This window comes from Phocoena sinus, chromosome 5, assembly GCF_008692025.1.
Source record: "Phocoena sinus isolate mPhoSin1 chromosome 5, mPhoSin1.pri, whole genome shotgun sequence".
Classification (NCBI taxonomy): domain Eukaryota; kingdom Metazoa; phylum Chordata; class Mammalia; order Artiodactyla; family Phocoenidae; genus Phocoena; species Phocoena sinus.
Window position 1 is genome coordinate 43,622,586 of NC_045767.1, and position 25,800 is coordinate 43,648,385.

At 38.2% G+C, this 25,800-nt stretch overlaps 1 protein-coding gene across 6 annotated transcripts in view; it reads left to right on the forward strand.

Moving 5' to 3' along the window:
* The window catches only part of CC2D2A (coiled-coil and C2 domain containing 2A), a 138,016-nt gene extending 112,969 nt beyond the window's left edge, over positions 1–25,047 (forward strand). For 4 of the 6 annotated variants that reach the window (XM_032632685.1, XM_032632686.1, XM_032632688.1 and 1 more), the window contains 9 exons: positions 858–1,034; positions 6,589–6,792; positions 11,281–11,370; positions 13,027–13,140; positions 16,228–16,362; positions 20,958–21,080; positions 22,333–22,391; positions 23,216–23,393; positions 24,651–25,047. In XM_032632685.1, the coding sequence (XP_032488576.1) occupies positions 858–1,034; positions 6,589–6,792; positions 11,281–11,370; positions 13,027–13,140; positions 16,228–16,362; positions 20,958–21,080; positions 22,333–22,391; positions 23,216–23,393; positions 24,651–24,839 (1,269 nt within the window). In that variant the 3' untranslated portion in view covers positions 24,840–25,047. Of the gene's footprint in view, positions 1–857; positions 1,035–6,588; positions 6,793–7,646; positions 8,204–11,280; positions 11,371–13,026; positions 13,141–16,227; positions 16,363–20,957; positions 21,081–22,332; positions 22,392–23,215; positions 23,394–24,650 lie in introns of those variants that run through there. The other 2 variants (XM_032632689.1, XM_032632690.1) reach the window with 2 other exon arrangements.
* Positions 25,048–25,800: the final 753 nt, after the last annotated feature.

The window sequence follows — 25,800 nt, forward strand, 5'->3', positions numbered from 1 at the left end:
TGTAGTACTAGACATCTTCCATAAACTTACTGTTGCTTTGACTACAAAGGAGTAAGAACTTCTGCCTTTTTGAACCTCTACATAATTTAGGTCATTTTATGTAAGAGGCTTGTAATTCGTTCAGCCTACATTTATTGAGCACCTCCTGTGTATACAAAACACTGTGATATATTGGAGATGGATGATACAAAATAGAGCACAATACAGATTCTATTTGCAAAGAACAATTATCTAAAAGAACATGATAAATATGCACACAACAGTAAAGTCTGGCAGAATGTGTCAATGCAATGAATGAAAGAAGCAAGTTGTATGTAAGGCTGGTGGAGATAAAACAAATCACGAAGGAGATAATATCTGACCTGAGCCTTGAAAAATGATTAAAATTCTAAAAGGTTGAAATGGGAAGCTGAGGCATTCCAGAAAAGGGGACTGGTTGTCAGCTAACACTTACTGAGCACTTAGCACAGGACAGGCATTTTTCTTAGTGTTTTACATCTATTAATCCATTCAGCATACATAATTACCCTACAAAGTAGATACTATTATTATCTCCTTTTTACAAATGCACAAGCTGTCACTTTGAGTTTAATTCAGGATTTGAACACAGGCAACCTAGTGTTGGAATCAACTTGCATAACTCGCACGTGTTCCACTGAACCAAGCAAAGAAGGCAGGGAAAGAGAGAGCCCTTACTGTGACAGCTTAAGGAGACAAGCCTGGAGAGACGGGGTGGGCCCTGAATACAGTCTGAGCAGTTTTTACTGAATTCATCAGATGATGAGGAGTTGACACTTACCTTTGAACTTCTGTTGGAAAATCACCAGGATGTTTACAGAATTGTATTTTCTTCACAGATTGATGGGACATTTAAAATCAATATTCCCCCAGTTCTTCTGGGCTACAGTAAGGAACGAAGTGTGATTATTGAGCGGGGTTTTGACGCTGTCCGAAGCCTGAGTGAAGGCTCCTACATCACCCTGTTCATTACCTTGGAGCCTCAGCTGGTTCCTGGGGAGTCGGTTCGAGAAAAGGTAACTACGTACTCTCTGCAATTGCATGTCTGACGCGGACGAAACCTGAGGAATGCTTGCTAGGCCATGCTTTTATAAAATTGTACTGAATGGCACAAGCAGAGGTTTCCTTACTTCAGTATCCATTTATTACTCTTTCGGTTTGGACAGAATGAAGGTTAGAGAACAGCTGTGTGGGTCTTGTACTTCATTGAGTCAATAATTAGGTCAATCAGCAATTTAAACTTTTAGCAAAGCAAAACAAATATAAACAGGCTCTACTTTTAGAAGAATTTTCTCGTTGGGTAGAATATGAAAGTAGAAAAGCAGATTGCTTTATTATCTTGACACTTACTGGCAAGCATGCTGAAATGAATTTCTAAGTCTGACCTCAAGTCCCTGGTCATGTTGTATATTGAATCAATTCATAGGATCATAAAACCAGGTGACCTTCAGGGGTCACCACAGTTTATTTCAGTGCCTTCGGACAGAAACAAGTAAGTATATGCACAAGTACCCTAATTTTGCGCAGCTCTAGAGAAAAAGAATTTCTAGAACTTCTACTTGTTAGCAACTGTTTCCCAACCTTCAGAATCGGGAGATACTTTCTTAATGTAACATACTTGTGCAGCATTGATGCATACTGCCCTTATCAGACTTGGGAGAAAGATTGATCATGACCTCTTATTATTATAAACTAATACAGTAATGACAACCACCACCAACAACAACATGTGCTGAGTTGTCACTCTGTCCAGAGCACTCTGTCAGACATTGACATGTGTCCTCTCTCTGAATACTCACAGTTGTCTTGTATGGTGGGTCTTCAACTAGGAGATGAGGAAAATGGGGCTGAACTGTCCAAGTTCACCCCGGGGAAGTAAATGGCAGCGCTAACAAACATCTGTCTGACTTTAAGTCATATATATTCAACAAATATTTACTGAGCATCTTCTGTGGGACAGGCATTTCTTAGGCACTGGGAATATAGCTGCCTAAAAAAGCAAATAAAAATTCCAAATTGTTAACTACTAAGCTACACTGCCCAAATTATTATGCTGACTCTTTATCCACTGTAATTAAGACTCAGACAGAGCTGAAAAAAAATGAGCACATTCCTCTGTTTCTTTTTCACTATTACAGTTTGGGTCACAGAGAAAAATACTATCACTATTTCCTATTTGCAAGGCATTTACAGGAAAACATCAAGGATTGTTGGAAAAACAAATCTATGAAATTCAAATTAACCTTATATGCTAGCCTTTGTCACTAAAGCTGTAACAAATATGTTCTCCAATAATCATGTTAGAATATATACATTTCAAAATATTTCTAGGAAGGGAAACATGTTCGGAATGCTTTTCTTCATGTACAAACTCAAGAGAAAGTCAAAAAGCATGTTTACACAGAAAAATGCTCCCAGAGAAAAGATGATTTTGCTAGTTCTATGTATTCTTAACAGAAGCAAAAGCGGTCAGTTAGTCCCCCACCTGGAGGTGAGCTTCCAAACCATGAGAGAGCAGTCTGTGACTGGGGCTGAAAAGCGGAAAAGCTGAAAACCAGAGGTGCCTTTGTACTTGGCCTTCTTCCCAGGCACTGACCTCCTCCTGCAGAAGTTTTAAGGGTCCTGTGGCCTTCCTTCCTTAAAATGAGATATCAAGGCTGTCAGCTGCTGCCTTTGGTGGCTTTTCACTGCCCCGCTGTGGCTGTATGTGGCATTTCTCTCAGACCTCCAAAATGAGGGCGTAAGAAAAACCCCTGTGGAAGGCAGACTCTGCTGCTCCTTGATAAGGAAGACTTGAGCACTGACAGGATCCTGGCGTCCTAAACACAAAGTGGCAGAAAGGAGAGAGAAGCTCTTGCCCTAAATAGTAGGGACCACAACCTGGAATTGTTTTTCCACTTAACAGCAACTGCCAGGATTAGCCCATTAGAGTCTTCCCTCTACCATCATCCCATGCTGAACCATTCCATACGATTTTTTAAAGATATTTACTCATGGAACTGTCTAAAAATTCAGTAGCAACTCCTGAAACTCTTAACATCCCCCTACTTTACTCTGTCTCGATAAAAACAAAAGTTTTTAAAAATAGATTATGTCTGTTAATGAAGTCTTCCTCTTATTCCTTCTCTTTTTTCTTTCTTGCTTCTGATAGATGAGTGACATGCTTAAAAAGGTACCAAGCATTTTGTTTTACTATTCATCAGCCAATAGTTATTAGGCTTTAATTACCTGCTTCTGTCCTCTGCCACCTTATGGAAGCTGCTGGGTCCTAATGTATGTGTGATCCCTTGGCAATGAACTACAGATGTCTGCAGTTCATGAAGAATAACTACCTTTGTCTTTTGGCCCATTTCATTTTGTCAGAAAGTTTCTTATTTAGCTCTGAATCAGGAAGTCACATGTCTGAATGTCACCTGCATACTGGGAGCTACCTCCACTGTTTCCACGTCCGTAAAATCCATGAGCTGCTTCTTACAGAAACAGTGTGGCTGGGACAATTATTTCTGGTCAGTGGAGCTGCCACAGTATAGGTATTCAAAGGGAAAATAAACCCATTCAGTTTTCTGTAGATATTTACATTAACCTAGAAGTTAAAGAATTGAGCCAGTTAAGAATCTTCCAAATTTCATGTTGAATCAAATTGTGAATTTGTCAGTTCCATCTTTATTTGTTTCATAATAAACGACCCAAATCCTTTTAGTATTTAACTTTTGCTTGGCACTTCTTAGATTACCAACATGGCATACTACCCTTAAATTACTGTTTCAATCCATTAAATGGCATCCTTGTGGTCTAAACAAGTATTAATGACCATTAATAGATACCTATTAAATGCTTACATTATGCATGCTCAGTGCAGAGAAGAACACAAAATGATTGAACCATGGGCCCTGCTCCCAAGAAGCACTAACTACAGAGTCAAAATACACAGCAGAACATCCAGGTCCAAGTGGCAGAAAAAGTTCTATACATACTTTTTTCAATTTGGAAGTAGTCAGTACTGATTGAAGACTTTTACTGTTCTTTCTGGACACTGCCTATAGCTGCCTCTCTTTAATGCTTCCATAGCATATGGTGTCTATCCCTATAGGCTCTCTGGTCAAGTGTTTCAAGCACCTGATTGCTTATTAATGTCCTCCTCCAGACTAGAAGTTTCTTGAGGGGTCTGTTTCATATACATTTATGCAGACTGCCTAGAACCCTTTAGACTTTCAGCAAACGTTTTTCAAATAATTGGATGCATATGTAAATTAATGAGTTTAAAGGAAACAGGGATGAATTCAAAAGAGTGCTTTTCTTCACACCACCCTTGTTTCATAATTCTCAGTCTTTCTAAAGTTACAATTATTTATACCCTAGAGTCTGTATACATCCATACCAAAGTCTTGTAAGCTCACCTTTTTCATTTATTTATGTCTTCATCATAACACCTATTCGGTAGCTACCGTGTCTTGGCACTGTGCTGAGTAGGTGGTTATAACGATGACGATGATGATAATGTTAGGATTCAGATGTCAGGGCACATCCCATGAAGAATATACAGGAGGCTTTTGGAAATGCCTCCATGCTATCTATCCGCCACAACCGCTACCTCAATTTCTTAGGATACAGAAATCAAATTAGAAACAGGAGCCACAGTCCAGCTCCAATATAAGAGAAGCCAAGAACAATTCAGTATACTAGATCCTATTAAAAGTCATAAAAAAGTAATGGGATGTTCTCTGTGCTCTCATTCATTCATTCAACAACATTCGTTAAACACTTACCATGTGCCTACTATGTACTATGTACTATGTGTGTAGTATCCTCGACACTGAAGGTAAAAAACTAGATCAAAACAAAATCCCTGACTTCAAGAATCTTACTCTATGAGGGAGACAGAGTAAGCAAATATATCAGCAGTTTTAAATGCTAAAATAAGTAAAGCAGAGTATGAAGGGGATATCTAGATGTATTTCCCTCCTTGAAAACAAACAAAACTTTCAAGCACTACCTAGAATGTAAATCTTACCTAAAAATTGATTTTCTAATAAAATTTTGAGTTTGTCTTAAAATCCTTTGAAATGTAAGCAAGCATACATATATTTTTATACTAAACAACAAAAATCTTGTAAAAACATTTAAATATCTGCTTTTTTCCATGCTACGTTTCAACAATGGCTTGAAGGAAAAATGACACCCTATGTCCAGAGACAATTGAAATCTGTTTTGTTTCAGCTGCTTTGAGTTGGACATATATACACTACCAAACGTAAAATAGATAGCTAGTGGGAAGCAGCCACATAGCACAGGGAGATCAGCTCGGTGGTTTGTGACCACCTAGAGGGGTAGGATAGGGAGGGTGGGAGGGAGGGAGACGAAAGAGGGAGGAGATATGGGAACATATGTATAGCTGATTCACTTTGTTATAAAGCAGAAACTAACATACCATTGTTAAGCAATTATACTCCAATAAAGATGTTAAAAACAGGGGCTTCCCTGGTGGCACAGTGGCTGAGAGTCCGCCTGCCAATGCAGGGGACACGGGTTCCTGCCCCGGTCCGGGAAGATCCCACATGCGGAGGAGCGGCTGGGCCCGTGAGCCATGGCCGCTGAGCCTGCGCATCCGGAGCCTGTGCTCCGCAACGGGAGAGGCCACAACAGTGAGAGGCCCGCGTACAAAAAAAAAAAAAAAAAAAAGATGTTAAAAACAAAACAAAACAAAAAAAGTCTGGGAATTGGCTCATCTTGGATCAGAGAACCACTTAAAAAAACTACTATACATTTGATGTTTCGAGTTCTGCTTCCTTTTACCTTGAGACCCATTACCATTATTTAGTATGTTGGTTATGGATTTAAAACTTTTTAATACATCCATATATACTTGTGAATTTGTGGTCCTTTTAACATGAGCTGCTTTACCTTTGCATTTGAAATGTTTGATTTCCGAGCCCTCTCCCCTCTAAAACCAACATCAAAATACGCATAAAACTACTGCTTGGTCTCATCAATCAGAAGTAGTACATCATAGTTTAATTTTTATATGTTGCTTTATTAATCCAATAATTTCCATATGGCTGCTTGCCTGTTGGCTACTTTCTTTCAATGCTGGTGAATATATATATATATATATATATATATATATATATATATATAATTTTTTTTTTTTTTTTTTGCGGTACGTGGGCCTCTCACTGTTGTGGCCTCTCCTGTTGCGGAGCACAGGCTCCGGACACGCAGGCTCAGCGGCCATGGCTCACGGGCCCAGCCGCTCCACGGCATGTGGGATCTTCCCGGACCGGGGCACAAACCTGTGTCCCCTGCATCGGCAGGCGGACTCTCAACCACTGTGCCACCAGGAAGCCCTGCTGAATATATTTTAAGTGTTTAATGAATCCATCTAATTTTTAAATTATAAATATAATTAAATAAAGCTTCAGGAACACTGGGGCCTGACAATTTTGTAGGGGGGGTCACTAAATCATACTTCCTGAAGCACACATTGAGTTCATGTTGACTGTGGTATCTGAATAGGTTCTACTGTATCTCCTGTAATGATATACAAACTCCATGGAGTCTTTATTTTTGAAGTTTGATTCTCAGGAAGATGAGAAATTGCTTCAAGCGACTGAGAAGTTTCAAGCTGAATGTGCCTTAAAGTTTCCAAATCGTCAGTGCCTTACAAGAGTGGTTGACATTAGTGGGAAAACCGTCTTCATTACTCGTTATCTCAAGCCTTTAAATCCTCCTCAGGAGCTCCTTAACACTCACCCCAACAATCCCCAGGCAACAGCAGTAAGTATTTCACAGCCAATCGGTGTTGACGCTAAAAAGGTTTTAAAGTTTCAGTATATTGCCCTCTTAATTAACACATTTCATAGTACCTAGGATAGTAACTAGATCAAGATCATTAATGATTAAAACTCCTTTAGTACCATGAGGCTTACTTTCTTTAGAAAAGTCTGAAGGTACCAGTGAGGATAATAATCCTTAGTCCATTCTTTCAGGGAACAATTAATTACTGAGTGCTTACTGTGTCCCTGACATTACATTGGGTGCTGGAAAACTAAAATTTGGAAGACGCTCTACACTTTCACAATGTCTTATACAAACATGTTTTCATTACGTACTCTCTATAACTCTGCTAGAATTTGAACCTAGGCCTCTGACTTAGAACTCGTGCACATTCTATTATACCAGGATAACTACTCAATATTATATTTAATGCTGTAAGCATCATTAAATTCAAATTAAGCAAAAATTATTTCCAAGCTTTAAGTATGTACAAGCATGTAGGCCATCCCCGTAAAGCACATCCATACCAGGCCATTAAATACTCATGCATCATTGTCTGCCTGCAAAGCACCATACCCGTCGCAATCTCACACGAACAGAACTGTACGCTGAATGGGCTATTCTTAAGTGGACACAGTAACCCATAACTGTCTTTGGCGAGTGGACAGTATAGAGAGTAATTGCTGCTAATAAGTCATTAATTTAGTAATTTAGGAACAGGGTAATGATATGCCTATTTGCAGATATAGATATATATAAGAAAACCAAATAAACATTGTGTTCTACATTACATTTACTTTTATTAATCAATTTTTATTAAAAACCTTAACAGGGACTTCTATTCTCTCTAGCAGAGTAGATATGCAGAAAACTTCTCCCAGTAGAGAACACTTAAGAGGGATGAATAAAATATTTAAAACATGTTTTAAATCATGACTGAAATGGAAATAAGATGAGGAGGAAAACCCAGAGACAGGAAACAACAGGAAAGTAAGACTCCACAAGGGTGAGGGCTTGAAATAGTGTTTGCTCTGGGGTCACCCGTAATTCCTAATGCCAAGAGATGGGTTTCAATGGGCCTCAAGGTTGCTGGAGATGGGAGGTAATGCATGGTGCTGGAGCATTGGGTTAGACTCAGCCACGGAGCTGGGACCCCTGAAGTGTAAACTCACTGGTAGGTAAACTAGGAAATACTCTGCCCTGCAGAAGACAACCTGCCTGTCTCAGCCTTGACTCTGGATGGAAGAGAAAAAAAAAAAGTCTCTCCTAAGAATTCCTAATCACTAAGCTGTACTTATTCACACTTGGGACTGAAATTCACACTACCTGTAGGACCCCAAAAACCTTCAATCGAAATTTAATTTCAAGAATTCCCTGTTGGTAATGCCCCTAAGTCCCTGTCAAAGCAAACCCAAATTCTTCTAGGAGAACATCCTTTAAACGCAGCCTCAAAAAAATTCCACAGAAAAAGTTCCAAGCAACATGAATATATAAAAGATCATCAATGAAGAAATAAGTCACTATGAAGAAGCTAAGTTAGCAGAAACAACATTCTGCAGAATCGGGACACAAATTACCAGATTCAGAATATAAAATAGGTATGTTTAATAAGTTTAAGAAATCTAGGGAATTGAAAATATAACAAAAGGACAATAGACTATTAGAACTGACACACAGCGTGTTAAAAGTACTACATGGAACTTGTAGAAATAAAGAATAGTTAAAATTAGAAACTGAACAAACAGTTTAAACCTAACGTCAAATATAGTTGAATACAGAGTTAAATTAAATACAGTTAAATACAGAGATAATTCATGAATATACAGGCAAAGAAACTACTTGGAGTATAGCAGAAACAGAAAAAAATGGAAGACATAAAGGAATGGTTAAGAGACATGGAGGATAGAGGGAGGAGGACCAAACTGTGTTTAAAAGAAGAAAAGCAATATTCAAAGAGATAGAGCTGAGAATTTTCAAGATTTGATGAAAGACAACAATGGTTCAGGAAGCCCAATGAATCCCACACAAGATAAATAAAATGAAATTAAACTCCAGGTGTATAATAGGGAACAAAAAAAACAAAGATGATCTTTAAAGCTGCGAAAGTGCAGATTATCTAAAAAGGAACAGTAATTAAACTAACAGGTTTTTTAGCTGCACAAATGAAAGCCAGAAATGGAATGACATCTTCAAAAGACTAAAAGAAAACAGTCATCAAACTAGTAATTTATATCCAGTGAAACTATCTTTCACACAAACATTGGGAGAATTTACAACCAAAAGATTCTCACTTAAGGAATTTCTAAAAAATATAAAGAGAAGGAAGGTTGTCGGAAAATCCTAGATGCAACACATAATGATAGGTAAAGAAAATGGGAAATTAGTGAATAAATCAACAAGCATCGTCTTCACAGTAATAATAAAAGCAATGTGGTTGAAAAATCAAGATAAAACAAAAATCCTGAAAAAAAATGTAGACATGTCAGGACAGGATCTATGAGAGTATCTTAATGCCCTTGTATTTTCCAAGATGAGGGCAAAGATATTTATTAACTTTAGAGTTTTAAGTTAAATATTCATACTGAAACTTCTAGATTAACAACTTAAAAGAATCTTAAGAAGTGAGTATAACTTCCAAACCAGCAGGAGATAAAATAACAAAATGGGGTAAAGAGAGTACGGAGGGGAAAAAACATAGAAAAAATTGTAGAAAAATAAATAAAAAGCACAGAATAAGGTAGTAGAAATAGTCTAAATATTTACCAATAATCACAATCAAAGTGAAGGGATTAAGCTTTCCAGTTAAAAGACAAAGACTGTAAAACTAGATTTTTAAAACAGCTTGTAGTGGAACTTGGCAAGCTGATTCTAATATTTATGCAGCAGTGCAAAGGGCAAAAAAATAGCAAAGACAATCCTGAAAAGAAAGAAGAACTCAGTGGGAAGATCTGCCACATCATAACCAGATACTTATGAGACTGTAGTAATTAAGGTAAAATGGTATTGAACACAAATAACAAAGAGAAAAATGGAAGAGAATTTAAAAATCCAGAATAGGTCTACTCAAATATTAACCCACTCAAACTTGATATATGACAAAGCTGGCATTGGAAATTAGTAAAAATTGACTATTACATAAATTGTATTGGGATCACTGATTTTACACGTGGGAAAAAAAAATAGATTCCTGCTGCACACCATTCAACAAATAGATTGAGGACTTAAATATGAGAGGCATTTTTATCTTTATGACCTGAGGTAGGAAGTTCCTTAAACAAGACAGAAAAAAGCACTACAGTAAGTCCACTACATACGAATCTTCAAGTTGCAAACTTTCAAAGGTGTGAACGTGCATCTGGTTCCGGCAAGGAACCAGAACCTGTGTCATCAGCATCAGGCGTGAGTGAAATTGCAGCTTGCCCTCCATCTCCTATTGCTGACAATCCTTCAGCTCTACCATCTCCCACCTCCTCTTCCTCCTCCAGTCAGTAACTCTTCTTGCCTGTTCACTTGGTGCCAGCCCCTGTATGCCAGCTGTTAGACTGCACTATTCAAAGTACTGTACTGTAAGATTTAAAATGTTTTCTTTATTTTTTGTGTTTGTTTTTTTTTAAGTATTATGTGTGAAAAGTATTATAAACCCATTACAGTACAGTACTATACAGCCAATTGTGTTTGGGTCCCTAGGCTAACTTTGTTGGACTTACGAAGAAATCGGACTTACGAACTCGCTCTCGGAATGGAACTCGTTCGTATGTAGGGGACTTACTGTAACTATAACGAGAAAGAATAAATTTCACCATATTAAAACTGAGAACTTAAGTTAGCAAAAACCAGCTCAAAGGAAAAGACAAGCCACAATCAGGAGAGGACATTTACAACATATGTAATAGACAAAGGAATAGTAACTAGAATATATTTTTTAAAAACTACAAATCAATTTAAAAGTGTACAAAATACTTGAATACAAATTCACAGAAGTGGAAACATGAAAGGCCAATAAGCATATAAAAAGATGTTCAGCCTCCTGAGCAATTATAGAAATAATGAGTTACAACCACAGTGATGCACCCATCTTGGTTTCTAAATACTACTGCCCTCTAAAAGGAACCAGGACTTCTTAGAGAAATGGCTGCTTTCAGGACTGGGCTAGAGAAAATACAAGATGATCTTCGAGAGTCTTGTTATAAGGTGGGGGGGGGGGGGGCGGGCGGGCACAGGAAGAAGATGAGAGCATTTCAAAGAGACCCAAGAGCCATTTTCTTCATCTGTAAAAGATGGATAATAACAATAATCTTCCTCAGGATGTTTGGAGAGGATTAAATGAGATAATATTAACACAACACTTAGTAAGCACTTGTGAGCATTCGTTTCATTTTGTTCACATAAATGTTTGTGATATATGAAACTTTCTTCCAAGAAATGAGATAGACGATCCAGCTTTCTATTTTATTAGAAAAATGATTACAGCTAATTTTGTTTAAACAGGAACTGGTGGCTCGATATGTGTCTTTGATTCCTTTCTTGCCTGACACTGTTTCATTTGCTGGTATCTGTGACCTGTGGAGCACATCTGATGTAAGTAGTTCTCCCTCACAGACTTACTAGTTTGAGCTGATTTCATGGAACATTAGTAAATGGCTTGCATAATTTTAAATTGCAACACCCATTAGTTATTATAAAAATCTACACAGCCATCTGTTTAGCAGGATGAGCTAAATTCTGAGGTACTTTTTTCTTCCTGGTTCAACTTGCCCAAAGTTCAGAAATTAAACAAAAAAATTAATTATTTGCGCACACACACACTCGCACCCACACACACAAAACCACTTCAGATGTCTTAATGCTAATTTATCCTCTCAATGTTACCTTAACATCCCAATTTTATTCATAAAATAATCAAAATCACATTCTCTATTACATTTGGAAATTGCATATTCCTTAATGCATGGGCTTTGGAAATTGCATATTCCTTAATTTATGGGCTTCTAAAGGCATGTCATTATCCAGTATGTATTTCTTGGTCACCTATCACATGTCAGACACTGTACTTAGTTCTGGCTATGAGCAAAATAAAATGGCCTCTGACCTCATGGAACTTACAATCAACGTACGCTACATAAACTTCCAAATGAGTCTTCAGTAGTATGAAACAAACATGTATTATCACTGGTATCCATTCTGCTTCTGGATCTCATGTTGTACTGTGTTTGCATAAAATTGAACTGTGGTATACAACTCCCTTTGAAGGATAGCTCTAAAAGGAAGAAGCTGAAGTACACTTAAAATTTCTTGCTCCCCAATATATTTTGGCAACATAATGTTCACAATTTTAAGAGATAAAATTTCCACAACCTCAAGATATCTGTAAGAAGATATACGAAGAATAGAATATAGTTCATGTGCTCTAGAGCCAGAATGGCTTTTCCACTTCCTAGGTATTGCCTCGTCTCCCTGTGCCTCCACTTTCTCATCTGTAAAATGAGAAGATGAGAGTATCGCCCTCAAAGGTTTGTTCCAGGATCAAATGAATTGATGCATGCAATGCGCTTAAACAGTGTGGTGGCCACAGTGGGAGGACAGGATGTGAACAGGCAGAGCACAGAGGACTTCTAGGGCAGTGAAAACACACTGCATGATACTGTAATGACAGACTTGTCAAAACCCACAGAACGTACAACACCAGGAGTGAACCCTATATATAGACTATGGACTTTGGGTGATCATGGTGTGTCAGGGTAGGTTTGTCAATTGCAACCCACAGCGGCATGCCTGGAGGGGGATGTTGATGGTGGAGGAGCCTGTACCTGTGGGGGGGCAAGAAAGTGTGGGGAATCTCTGTGCTTTCCTGCCAGCTTTGCTGTTAACCTAAAACTGCTCTAGAAAATAACGTCTTCACAAAGAAAGTCTTTCGTACACAGGGAGCTACCATATGTAAGTTCAAAATAAAACGTGGAACTTTGAAATTTGTCTCCCACACCTCACCCCATAATTGATTCTAGAAATCATGTCATCGATGTCAGAGAAAATACCATGTCCGACTAAAAGTGTTGCGGTATTTTTTATTTTAATGAATTAACAACACAGTACCAACATTTGGAAAAATCTTTTTAAAATAGATCTTATCCTTGAAGGTACTAATTTTAACAATAACTTTTTAAAATCCTATACAGCCAATCTAGAATGAAGCGGCCAGTCAATGCAACATAATTTTTTGTTTTTAATTTTGGTCAGCAATTTCTTGATCTCCTGGCAGGAGACGAAGAAGAGCATGCAGTATTACTATGCAATTACTTCCTCTCCCTGGGTAAGAAGGCCTGGCTGGTGATGGGCAATGCTATTCCTGAGGTAAGACCACATAGGTTGGCTCTAACAAAGTGTCCTTGGCTAACATGGATGGCTGTGTTATGTTCCAAATCATGGACAGGACTTATTTTCATAACAATTCTTTGAGTTGCAAGGAAAGTAGCCCAGAGATTCCACAAGAGGAAGAGAGAACCAGCGATAAAACATGAAGTGGTTTTCAGGGTACTCGGGCCCTGCACAATGCTTCAGGGTGTTTTTGGCAAATCGGAGCCCTTTACCACCCATAGTCCCCTCCTAGCTCTGTCCTTTTAGCAAGAGCCCCCTCCCGCCCATGCTACTAAGAATTCTGATTCCCTTAGTGATCTAGTGTTATTCATGCCAAGGATCGAAGGGGATCTGAAGAAGTGCGGCAAGGACAGAGAGTCTTTCACGCCTGCTTCATCCACAGGCATCTGCTATTAACCCGGCAGGCAAAGGGCAACAAGGCAGATAACCACAGGAACAAAGAAAAGAATGTCCACAGCTATATTTTGGTATCACCATTGTTATTTTTATTAGACTGGAGATAGCGACTACAAAAATTTGTTTCCCCAGCCCACTGCAAATATCCCGAAATTTGGGGCACGTTTTGGGGGTAATTTTGGGTACAAACTTAGAAAAGTCATATGGACTGAAACAGCTTATCCAAAGAGTGTTTCAAAAAGAAGGGCTCTAGGAATCCTTAGGAATTAGACAGCACAGGTTGCTACTAGACAGGCAGTATCATATCTGAATCCTAATTCATGCTCCATCATTATCTCCCAGATAGCCTGTACAAGGAACAGAATAATGGGCTAGGAAGTCACAAGGCCTGCCTGGGTTCAAGGTTATGCCCACTCCTCATGAGCTGTGTGACTTTAAGCAAGTCACTTCACAACTCTGAGCCTTATAATGAAAGTGGGAGAGTAAGTTTTGCCCTGCCTTCCCCAGAAGCCTATAGTGAGCATCAAATGAAATCATACATGAGAAATAAATGAATGAATAAATGTTCATTGTAAAAAGAGAATCTAATAATACATAAGTATTCTGAATTAAAAGTTAAAGTCCTTCTTCAGGCTCTAACTCCCAATCCCACCCCCTCCTTGGGTGTACTCACTGTCAAGAGTTTAGTAAGTATCCTCTCAAATTATCTTCTATTCATTTACATAATTATAAATGTATATCAAATATTAATTACTGTATTAGAAATAGAAGTAGTATTCAGATATAATCAGCCTTCTAAATACTTAAAAAGCAATCTTAAGTGATTCTAAAAAGAAAATGCAGTGACTACTTATTTCCATCAATAATCATTCTTCAGCCAATCATAAGATATCTTGCCATTTGCAATAACATGGATAGACATAGAGGGTATTATGCTAAGTGAAGTAAGTCAGAGAAAGGCAAATACTGTATGTGGAATCTAAAAAAGCAAAACAAATGAACAAACATAATGAAAAAACAGTCATAAAGGGCTTCCCTAGTGGCGCAGTGATTAAGAATCCACCTGCCGGGCTTCCCTGGTGGCGCAGCGGTTGAGAGTCCGCCTGCCGATGCAGGGGACACGGGTTCGTGCCCCGGTCCGGGAAGATCCCACATGACGCGGAGCGGCTGGGCCCGTGAGCCATGGCTGCTGAGCCTGCGCGTCCGGAGCCTGTGCTCTGCAACGGGAGAGGCCACAGCAGTGAGAGGCCTGCATACTGCAAAAAAAAAAAAAAAAAAAAAAAAAAAAAAAAAAAAAAAAAAAAAGAATCCACCTGCCAATGCAGGGGACATGCGTTCAAGCCCTGGTCCAGGAAGATCCCACAAGCCACGGAGCAACTAAGCCCGTGTGCCACAACTACTGAGCCTGTGCTCTAGAGCCCACGACCCACGACTACTGAAGCCCGCATGCCTAGAGCCTGTGCTCCACAACAAGAGAAGCCACTGCAGTGAGTAGCCGCGGCTCGCTGCAACTAGAGAAAACCTGTGCACTGCAATGAAGACCCAATGCAGCCAAAAATAAATTATTTTTAAAAAAAGAAAAAAAAAGAAACATAGATACAGCAAAAAACACAGGTGGTTGCCAGAGGGGAGGAGGGGGGAATGGAGGGGGAGGAGGGGGGAATGGAGGGGGAGGAGGGGGGAATGGAGGGGGAGGAGGGGGGAATGGGGGGGAGGAGGGGGGAATGGGGGGAGGAATGAGGGGGAGGAGAGAAATAGGTGAGGAAGATTAAGTACAAACTTTTAGTTACAAAATAAATGTTACAGGTATGAAATATACAGTGTGGGGAATATAGTCAGTAATTATGTAATATCCTTGTATGGTGACAGATGATAACTAGACTTTTCATGATGATCAGTTTGAAATGTATAGACATTATCAAATAACTATGTTGTGTACCAGAAACTAACATAGTGTTGTAGGTCAATTATACTTCAAAAACAAATTCATACAAAAGAGATCAGATTTGTGGCTATCAGAGGCAGGGGATAGGGGGAAGGGGAATTAGATAAGGTAGTCAAAAGGTACAAACCTCCAGTTATAAGATATATAAGTTCTAGGGATGCAATATACAACATAATAAAGATAATTAACACTGCTGTATGTTATAAATGAAAGCCGTTAAGCGAGTAATCCTAAGAATTCTCATCACAAGAAAAAAAATTTTTTTTCCTATTTCTTTTAACGTATCTGTATGAGATGATGGGTGTTCACTAAACCTACTGTGGTCATCATTTCATGATGTATGGAAGTCAAATCATTATGTTGTACACCTTAAACTTATACAGTGTTGTACATCAATTATATTTCAGTAAAACTAAAAAAAAAACCCCACAACATACCCCATTTAACTTAAAAAAAAAAAAAGGATATGTCGGTTGAGTAACATGACCACTATTCCTATTTGGTCACTATATCACACTAGTTGCACATGCAAGAATTTTGCAAAAATAAACTTTTGATTTTATTAATTCAGCATAATCTAGAACTGCAAAATAATTTTCACCATTAGCCATGGGGTTTAGAAATTAGGGGTCCAACTAAAATAATGAACTGTCTATACAAACTACTGTTGACCCTAATAGCATAATTAATCGGAAACTGGTTTAATGGCTATTTTCCTTCAGGGTCCAACTGCCTATGTGCTAACTCGGGAGCAAAGTCACTATTTAATATGGAATCCCTGCAGTGGACATTGTTATGGACAATTTGATACATTCTGCCCCTTAAAAAGCGTGGGCTGTTTAATAGGTCCCGATAATGTAAGTATTACCATTTCCTCTTAAATGTGGTTGACTATTGCTTTTTTTAAATTGATCTACTGATTTTAATAATATTTTGTGTCAAAAAATTTACATAAACATATATAATACCAATTAAAGAAACGCAGTGTCAAGCACAGTGGCAGAACTGTTCTAAATAAAAACTTCTGGTTGAATTAGTCACCTGATCTTCGAGAAGCAGAATGAGGTTAAAGAAAGAATTTAGGATTTAGATTCAGACGACCTGAGTTTGTATTCTGGCTTGTCCTGTTTTCCCTTCCAAAGTAAGAGTTTACAATGCCGAACTCATAGTGTTTTGAGAACTAAATGAGCCAAATTTATCACCTGAAAAGACTGTCTTTCTTTTCTTCCTTTTCTTTTTCTAAGAGATTCCCAGGTACCATCAGGTGATTCTGCTTGCACCCAGTTTGGGAGGCCATTTAACTATGAAGGGTACTCTATAAGGCACTGGTTAAAAACATGAGTTATGGGATCACACTGCCTGAGTTTAAATTCTAACATCATCATTTACTAGTTATGTAAGCTTAGGAAAGTTTCTTAATCTTATACAGCATCAGTTTCTTCACTGGTAAAATGAAGGTATTTGTTAGTAATTACTTTACAGAGTAGTTGTGAGAAGTAAATGAGATAATCAATGCAAAGCAGCTAACATACAGTAGCAACCCTGTGTTGGCTACTGTGACTGTTTTTATAATCATTATCTACCTGAGTGTTCTCTGAACTTTATCCGTCAGAAAAGTCATTTGAGCATATATCCCCAATATATGTATTTTTATTTATAAATTATATATGTATTTACTTATGGATCAATATATTATTTATATTACACACAGAAGAAACTCTTAAAATGAAAAGAAATAATTAGAAGATCTAATATTTCTTCTATTATGTCTGTGATGTGCACCCTACCTTGAAGACCACTGGTCTATGGGTTACTACTATAATTAGAGATAACATATGCCAAGCACTCAGCAAAGTACCTGTCTTTCATAGGTATTCAGCAAATGGTAACTATTATTAATTACAAGTGTGAAAAGAGCAGTGTAGTGTACAATTTGCATGTTATTATTTTTAATTAAAAGCAGTATCATAATCATAAATGATCTGCTAAGCTCCATCTATTAATACATGTAGAGAACCATCTTAAGGTCATATTAGTAATCAGGCAGAGTCAACAGGCATTGAAAAAACCTACAGAGAACTCCATTCTTTGTCAAAATTATTAGTTCTCAAAACAATTACTGTATGGTTGACTAATTCACATAAAGCCCAAGTTTTGGGGAGGAAGAAAGACCCCCTTTCCTCCTCTTCTAACAAGACAGGCAGCAGCGGCTCATGATGCCGGCCATCCCACGTGGCAGCTGCTCTGAACCTGCTCTAAGCCTCGGCCACCCTCAGGAGAGGACCTCAGGCTCGCTTTGCAGGCCTGGCACTCTGAAACCTCAACTGCCCCTGCTCTACCACACCACCTCTTTGGACTGTCAGCCTTTTTCCTCCTTCACTCCTCTGCCAAGAACTAAGTCTCCCCCTTCCACCCATGTTTGTGTTTCTACTCCTGTTCCAACACTTGGCTCCACTAACTGTCCCAACTTGGCCTCTATATGTTTTCTCTCTCCTTCTCCACCAATAGGCTCAGAAGTCCAACAATTCTAAAATATGCTTCTCCCAACCTGGCTACAGCCTAAACTACCATTGCCCCTCCTTCCTTTCCTTCCAAAATTCTTTAAATACTAATTATATGCCCTGCTTCCACTTCCTCAGTACACTCAGACTTTAACCGCCTATAATCTAGTCCTCTTCCCTGACCATTCTACAGAAATACCCTCTGAGAAGTACCATTGTCTTGCTCATGCATAAATAAATCCAATGGTTTACTCCACTCCTCACTCTCCTGTCCTTTTCTATGGCACGTGACACAACTAATCACCTCTTCATGCAAAAAACCACTTTCTCATCCTCGGTTTACTGATAAAGGACTGTTGATTTTCATTTCTCTGCAATAGTTCCCTAGGTTTCTTCCACTGGCTTTTCTTTCCACACCTTAAAAGTAGATTTTCCTGAAAATTCTACATTTAGATTTCTTGCAGAACCACACATTATTTATTACAGCTCTATCTAGTTTATCCTGGCAAAAAAAGTCATAATTCTGTCACTAGCCCCAGAATCTTTGGGTCCTGAATTTTCAGCTGTTTGCTAGACACCCAGATGCTTTACCAAAATCACAAACTCAGGCCATCCACAACTCGTATCATTTCTCCTTTATCTCTAAAAAGAGCTCCTCCTCCTGGCCTTCCTACTTCTGTGGATGTCAGTTACCCAGATTCAAACCCCAGAACTGTCCTTGATTTTCCCCCTCCCTCACTTCCTCCTACTTCAATCCTTTTGATACCAACTCATATAGATTCTACCTCTTCTGTTTCCAGGTCATATCATTATTGTTTCATCCTGCATTACTATAAGTAGCCAACTAAATACTTTGTCTCCAATTCAGTCCATTATTTGGTACACTGATACCTGTTACTGAATTTCAGCTTTCATCATTCAATGGCTCAAAAAGTACTGAGGGTACCTCACTGTATACAGATTTAAAAATAAATGTCTCACCTTGGATTTGAAAGCCCTATGTAACCTGACTTCTTTTTTTCCAGTGCTATTTCCCACTACTTTCTGCACATTCCCTACCCTACAGCCAAATTATAGTTCTTAAAGTAAACCTTGCCTTCTTTAAACGACTTGCCCCTACCCCCTGCTGTCTAATCTCAAAAGAGCAAGGAATATTCCTGTTAAAATAGAAGGAAATTATGTCACTCATCTGCATAAAACACTCCAGTGGCTTCCTGGCTCACTCAACAGTCAAAGCCTCAATCTTTAAAATGGCCCACAAGGCCTTCTATGATCTGACAGCTGCCCTGCCCCCATCATCTTCTGCTGATCTCTTTCTTGCTTTAATTTGCTCACTCCTCTGAAGTCACTTTGTCTTCTTTGCTGTCCCTCAGACACATCAGACACACCGTGCATCTGCTATTTCCTCTGCATAGATGACCCTTCCCCTGACCAGGTATCTTCATTAATTTCTCCCTCACTCCTTCATGCTCTTTCCAGTGAAAACGTCTCTGCCTACCCTAAAATTTCACCTCTTCCTGCATAGTTTTCTCCATAGCCCTTGTAAGGTTAGCTTTTGCCACAACAAAATACCAAAAACCCATCCCCAAAAGAAATGGCTTCAGACAATTATTCTCATGGATCTGAGTCAGCTGGGATGGTTCTGCTGACCTAGGCTGGGAGAGCCCTGCTTCATGCATTTTTATTCTGGGACTCAGGGCAATGACAATTGGCAGAGGCACAAGAGGGCAAGCAGGAACACACAGAGCTGCTTAAGCTTGGACACAGAAGTCACATAATGACACTGCTATCCCATTCTACTGACCAAAAGTCAAGAGGCAAGGAAATACATTTCTGCCCTTTTAGTGGGAGTAACTGCCAAGTAACAGGGCAAAGGCTGTGGGTATAGGAAGGGGTGAGGAACTGGGGCCAGGGATGCAATCTACCACGTCTTGTATCATCTGATATCCCATGTATTTGTTTGTTTGCACTGTCTTTTCCTTAGCTACTGCATGCTGGTAGAAACTATGTTTCATTCACAACTTTATCCACAGTGATTAGAACTGACACTAAATATAAGGTACTTGATTATGTTGAATGGACAAATTCACCACTCATGCACACAGTTACTCAATATGCCTACCACACGCCAACCAGGAGCTGTGCTGGATGCTAATGATACAATGGTGAATAAAGCACATGGCAAATGTCCTCAAGGCAACATCTAATAGTCCAGTGAGATAAACAAATATAAATAATGATAAATACTAACAACAGTAATAAAATAGCTAACAATTATTAAGTACTTACTATGTACCAGGCATTGTTCTAAGAGGTATAAATGTATCAACTCATTTAATGTTATCATCATCCTTATGAGGTTAAGTACGATCATCCCACTTTTATAGAGGAGGAAACTGACGCATACGGTAATTAAACTGTCCAAAGTCACACAGTTAGTAAACGTTGGAGCCAGAATTCAAATGCAAGTGGTCTGGTTCCAGAATTAACATGCTACAGTGCCTCAATAAGACAGGTGCTATCTCAGAGGTTACAGAGTGCTGTGGAAGCAAAGAGATGGACACCTACCACAATTAGGAGGCTGGGAAGAGCAAGGTTAGGAAAGGCTAGCCCGAGAAGGGAGTAGCCTTGTCTGTCTTCTTCCAAAAGATTCTAAGTGTCTTATCACCAGGAACTACCTTATTTCATCAACCTACAATTAATCGTAAGGTGCACCTCAACTGCAGGTATAAAAAATGTTAAAAAAAAAAAAAAAAGGCTGCTGACAACTATACGATGCCACTGATCATAAAGTGCTTATCAGTCTTAAAAATCAAAATGACAAAAACATGTGCAAGCTACATGTTCCCTTTCTGTCTCTCTCTGCTGTCTCTCTTTATATAACATACATACACACATGTATACACATACATCTGCTACCATATATGCTAATGTAGTCTTGTCTTTTTTAGATTTGGTTTAATATTCAACAATATGATTCCCCATTAAGGATGAATTTTGATGTCACCAAGCCCAAGCTATGGAAATCTTTCTTTTCAAGAAGGCTTCCATATCCTGGCCTTTCCAGTGTTCAGGTATAATTTTTTTATTAACAATTAAATGTAGATATAGAAAGTGAGGAATGTGATATCGTTATATTGGGTAGCCAGATATATTTTGACCCTTAATTCCACTCCTAGATATTTAGTCTAGAATAATATGTCATTTTCAAAGTTAGTTAAGCCCAATAAGAAAGACCAACATATCATGAACCAGTACACAAATATGTGAAAGAGTAAGTTTTGATACAGAGTCCCATGACCCAAAAGAATACCACAAAATATATTTCATTTAATTTTTTCAATGCTGGTCTCAATTCACTAAATTAATTTCATCACTGCTATTGAAACCTGAAATCAAACTGCAGGGCATGATCCAGGAGGGGCTCATAACATTAATTTAGAGGGTCCTGGAGAGTAATACATTATAAATAGTAAGCATGAGAACTGTTTACTAAAACTTTAAATGTGATAGCTATAGATATATAGATACTGTGTGTGTAATATAAAATGTAGTTTTTACTGTGGATCAAACCTTTCCAAAAGAAGTTTTAAGAAAAATCACCCTAGAGAAATTCTCCCATGTATACAAGGTAACATAACAATTTTCATAGGAGCACTGTTTGCAAAAGCCTAAAACTGGAACAACAGAAGACATAAATTATGGTATATAGTAGAATATTTTATAGTAGTTACACAAATGAATTAATATTCATGAGTATTAGTAAGCACACTGAAAATAGGTATCTGCTATTCTAAATATAATGTTAAGGGAGAAAAAATGGCATGTTTACAGTATAAAATTATTACATAAATTTCAGAAAACATGCAGTACAATATATTGTTTAGGGATACATACATCTGTAGTTAAGTCATAAACACATTTCACTAATTTGCCTATCTCCACTGACTATAATGTAAACACCATGAGAGCAGGGATTTAATTCACAGCTCTGTCCCCTTCACTTGTGTAAGTAAGTGCCTGGCACACAGTAGGTATTCAGTATATGATGAATGAAAGAGTGCTAACAAACAAATTCAGATCATGGTTACTTCTGTGACAGAAAAGGGTGATAAAATTGAGAAAGAACCACAAAGCATTATAATTTGTGATGCTTTACTTAAAGTAGGTCTTGGGTATATTTGCATCTGTTACATTATCCTCGATGTCTAACTAACTGAATGTCTGAGAGTTCATAATTAAAAAAAAATTTAGAAAAGGATGTATAGCTATTGAAATTAAATGTAACTGATTTCTAAAATTCCTGAACTATTTTTTCTTTTACAGCCAGAAGAGCTAATTTACCAGCGCACCGACAAAGTGGCTACAGCTGAACTACAAGACAGGTCACTTGATATCCATAAATGCATATGCAGTCTGTCACTAGGAGTGTTAATATCCAACTAAACAATTTTCCACCTGGATCAATGTAAAATAATTTGGGCAATTAAACTTTAATTCATGTTTATAGATGCAGAGTACAAATGTGATCTCTAAATCCCAAGGCTCAAAAGAAGGCTTTAGCATCAGCATGGTGTGAGACATACAGCAGTGAAATCCAGCAATGATAGGTAGTTCTCCAAAAACTTAACCTCAGATTTAGAGTTCAACGTCATGTTATTTATGGGTCTTGTTCAGACAATATCATAACCCTCAGCTTAAATATGCCTATTTTGTCCAATTAGTGCTTAAGTGAACTTCAGCTATTTTAAAAACCTAACACATGTACAAAGCTAGTAAGAGCCTATTTGAGCCCCAATAATACTTATAATGCTGTAAAATAGAACTTATTTCCCCAGTTTCACACGTGTGGAAACTGAGGCTCAAAGAGGTCCACATACTTGTCAAGTGTTAAAGGGGGCTTCTGAGCCCAGCCAGACCTTTCTAGTTTCAAAGCCTGTGTGCCCTTTCTACTGTCTCAAGCTGTGTGAAGAGCAGCATGTCAAGCTGCACAAGATTAAATGTGACCCTTTTTAAGGTATTATTACTAAAAAATACCAATTTACTCTCAACTGCAAATTTCAAATACAGCCTTATTTGGGATCCTAAGAACAACAAATTCCCCCCAAAAATCTTGTTTCTTCTAATAGTTTCAGAATACTATTTTTTATTTTTGTTTACAAGGGAAAAGTCAAGTCACCAAAAAATGGAACTTATCTTTTATAAACAGGATTGAAAAAATACTAAAAGAAAAAATCATGGACTGGAGGCCTCGCCATCTGACTCGGTGGAATAGATACTGTACCTCTACTCTGCGTCACTTCCTGCCTCTATTAGAAAGAAATCATGGAGAAGATGTGGAAGACGACCACAGAACAGAACTGCTGAAACAGCTAGGAGACTACAGGGTAAGTAGTTCATTTCAAATTGGAAATTGCTTGGTACTATGGGTTTTTGGAATCAAAATGCCTAAATTACTCCCCAAAGTACACAGATGAAGCAGCACAGACTAAAAAATGTGATTAGAAGTTCAAATCTCAAGAATGAACCTACCATTAAAGAGCAAAATGCCTCTATAAAACCAAAACACCACCTTTTTTTGTAGGAGGGTCCTATGAAAAATAATATCTTTTATAAAATTGCAAGAGCATTAAATAAAATGAAAATATCTAGCTAAATCATGTTAGACTCAACTGAGCATACAGATGAAACCAACCATTCTTGGTCAGATTTTTTTTAAAAGGATATTTTATACTAATTGCTTTTCATTGCTAAGAAAAATTCTCATTAATAGGCTTTCTCTACTGCCTGTCAGTAGTGCTGTGTGTTCACATCCTTTATCTGGATCCTAAAACCTAGAAAGTAGTCTCAAACTAAAACAGTAAGCCTCATTGGCTAAACAGTATGAAATCAAGTTGTACATTTAATTCTACTCACGGACTAAAAATTACCTTTACCTTATAAGGCTCATTTTTCAGCTGGGATGTTTTCAATTCAAGTAACAGAAAACTTACTTCCAACAAGCTTGAACATTAACAACTTATGGGCTTATTTAGGTAAAAGTTAGGGGTAAGTAGCTATCAGGGCTATACCACATGTCTGCAAGTCTTCCCACTCTGCCCTCCTCCATGTGGTGGCATCACCCACAGGATGGCTTTTCTTGTGGTAGCAAATGGCTGGAATAGTTCCCAGCAGGACGCACATCTGCACACATATTGCTCTGAGCAGGACAGAGCATCTGCGTGCCACTATCCCTTTCAAGTTTCCTAGATTATACATTCTTTTCTGTAGATCAACACTGAGGCCAAGGGGATAGAAGGTATTAACTTAACCTAGGTCCCTGGAATTGCACGGGTTTCTATGCAAACTTGGGGCTATTAGGAAGAAAGAAGGAAACAGTGGAGAGTAGCTGGGTGACTAACAGGTGTCTTAAACACCAAGTCAGTATGTTAGCAACTAAAAAATCAACATTTAGCCTCTCTCCATTTTCTATATTGCTAATATATAGCTGGACAGAAAAACAAAACTAAATAAATGACTTTAAGATCCAAAAGGAAGACTTCCTATTACGAATATTAAGAACTGTACATACTTACTTAGGGAAAAAATACAGTGAAAACTTCACGTTCACTAATGACTAAAAATTTTATTTTGCTTTCCTTCAGTTCTCTGGATTTCCCCTTCACATGCCATACTCTGAAGTGAAGCCTTTAATTGAAGCTGTGTATAGCACTGGAGTACATAATACTGATGCGCCTAATGTTGAATTTGCTTTAGCTGTATATATCCACCCATATCCCAAAAATGTTTTGTCTGTTTGGATCTATGTTGCCTCCCTTATACGCAACAGATAATTTTTTCATTGTATGTTTTATATCATGTAAAAATGATAATTAAGATATGAGAATATTTTTAAGTGCTCTTGATCAAAGGGAAGAAAATACTTACAAATAATGAAATAAAATTATCATTATTTTCAAAATATGCAAAATAAGTTTTTATTTAGTAGTCTGCCTTGTCTCTGCCACTTTGACCCTAAATTCAACTGTGACAACTCAAGAGTTCCCACTTACCCTATGAGCTTTATTCCTCTATGCTTTTGTACCTGCTCACCTCCTATCTAGAATGCTCTTCTTCTTTGCCAGTAAGACATCCCATGCTCTTAGACTGGAAGAATATTGTTAAAATGGCCGTACTACCCAAAGCAATCTATGGATTTAATGTGATCCCTATCAAATTACCCATGACATTTTTCATAGAACTAGAACAAATAATCCTAAAATTTATATGGAACCACAAAAGATCCAGAATTGCCAAAGCAATCCTGAGGAAACTGAACAAAGCAGGAGGTGTAATCCTCCCAGACTTCAGAAAATACTACAAAGCTACAGTAATCAAAACAGCATGGTAGGGGCTTCCCTGGTGGCGCAGTGGTTGAAGGTCCGCCTGCCAATGCAGGGGATATGGGTTCGTGCCCCGGTCCGGGAAGATCTCACATGCCACGGAGCGGCTAGTCCCGTGAGCCATGGCTGCTGAGCCTGCGTGTCCGGAGCCTGTGCTCTGCAACGGGAGAGGCCACAACAGTGAGAGGCCCGTGTAACACAAAGTAAATAAATAAATAAATAGCTATAAAAAAAAACAGCATGGTATTGGCACAGAAACAAGACACATAGATAGAATAGAGAAACCAGAAATAAACCCATACACCTATGGTCAATTGATCTTTGAAAAAGGAGACAAAAATATACAATGGAGAAAAGACAGTCTCTTCAGCAAGTGGATGCTGGGAAAGCTGGACAGCCACATGTAAATCAA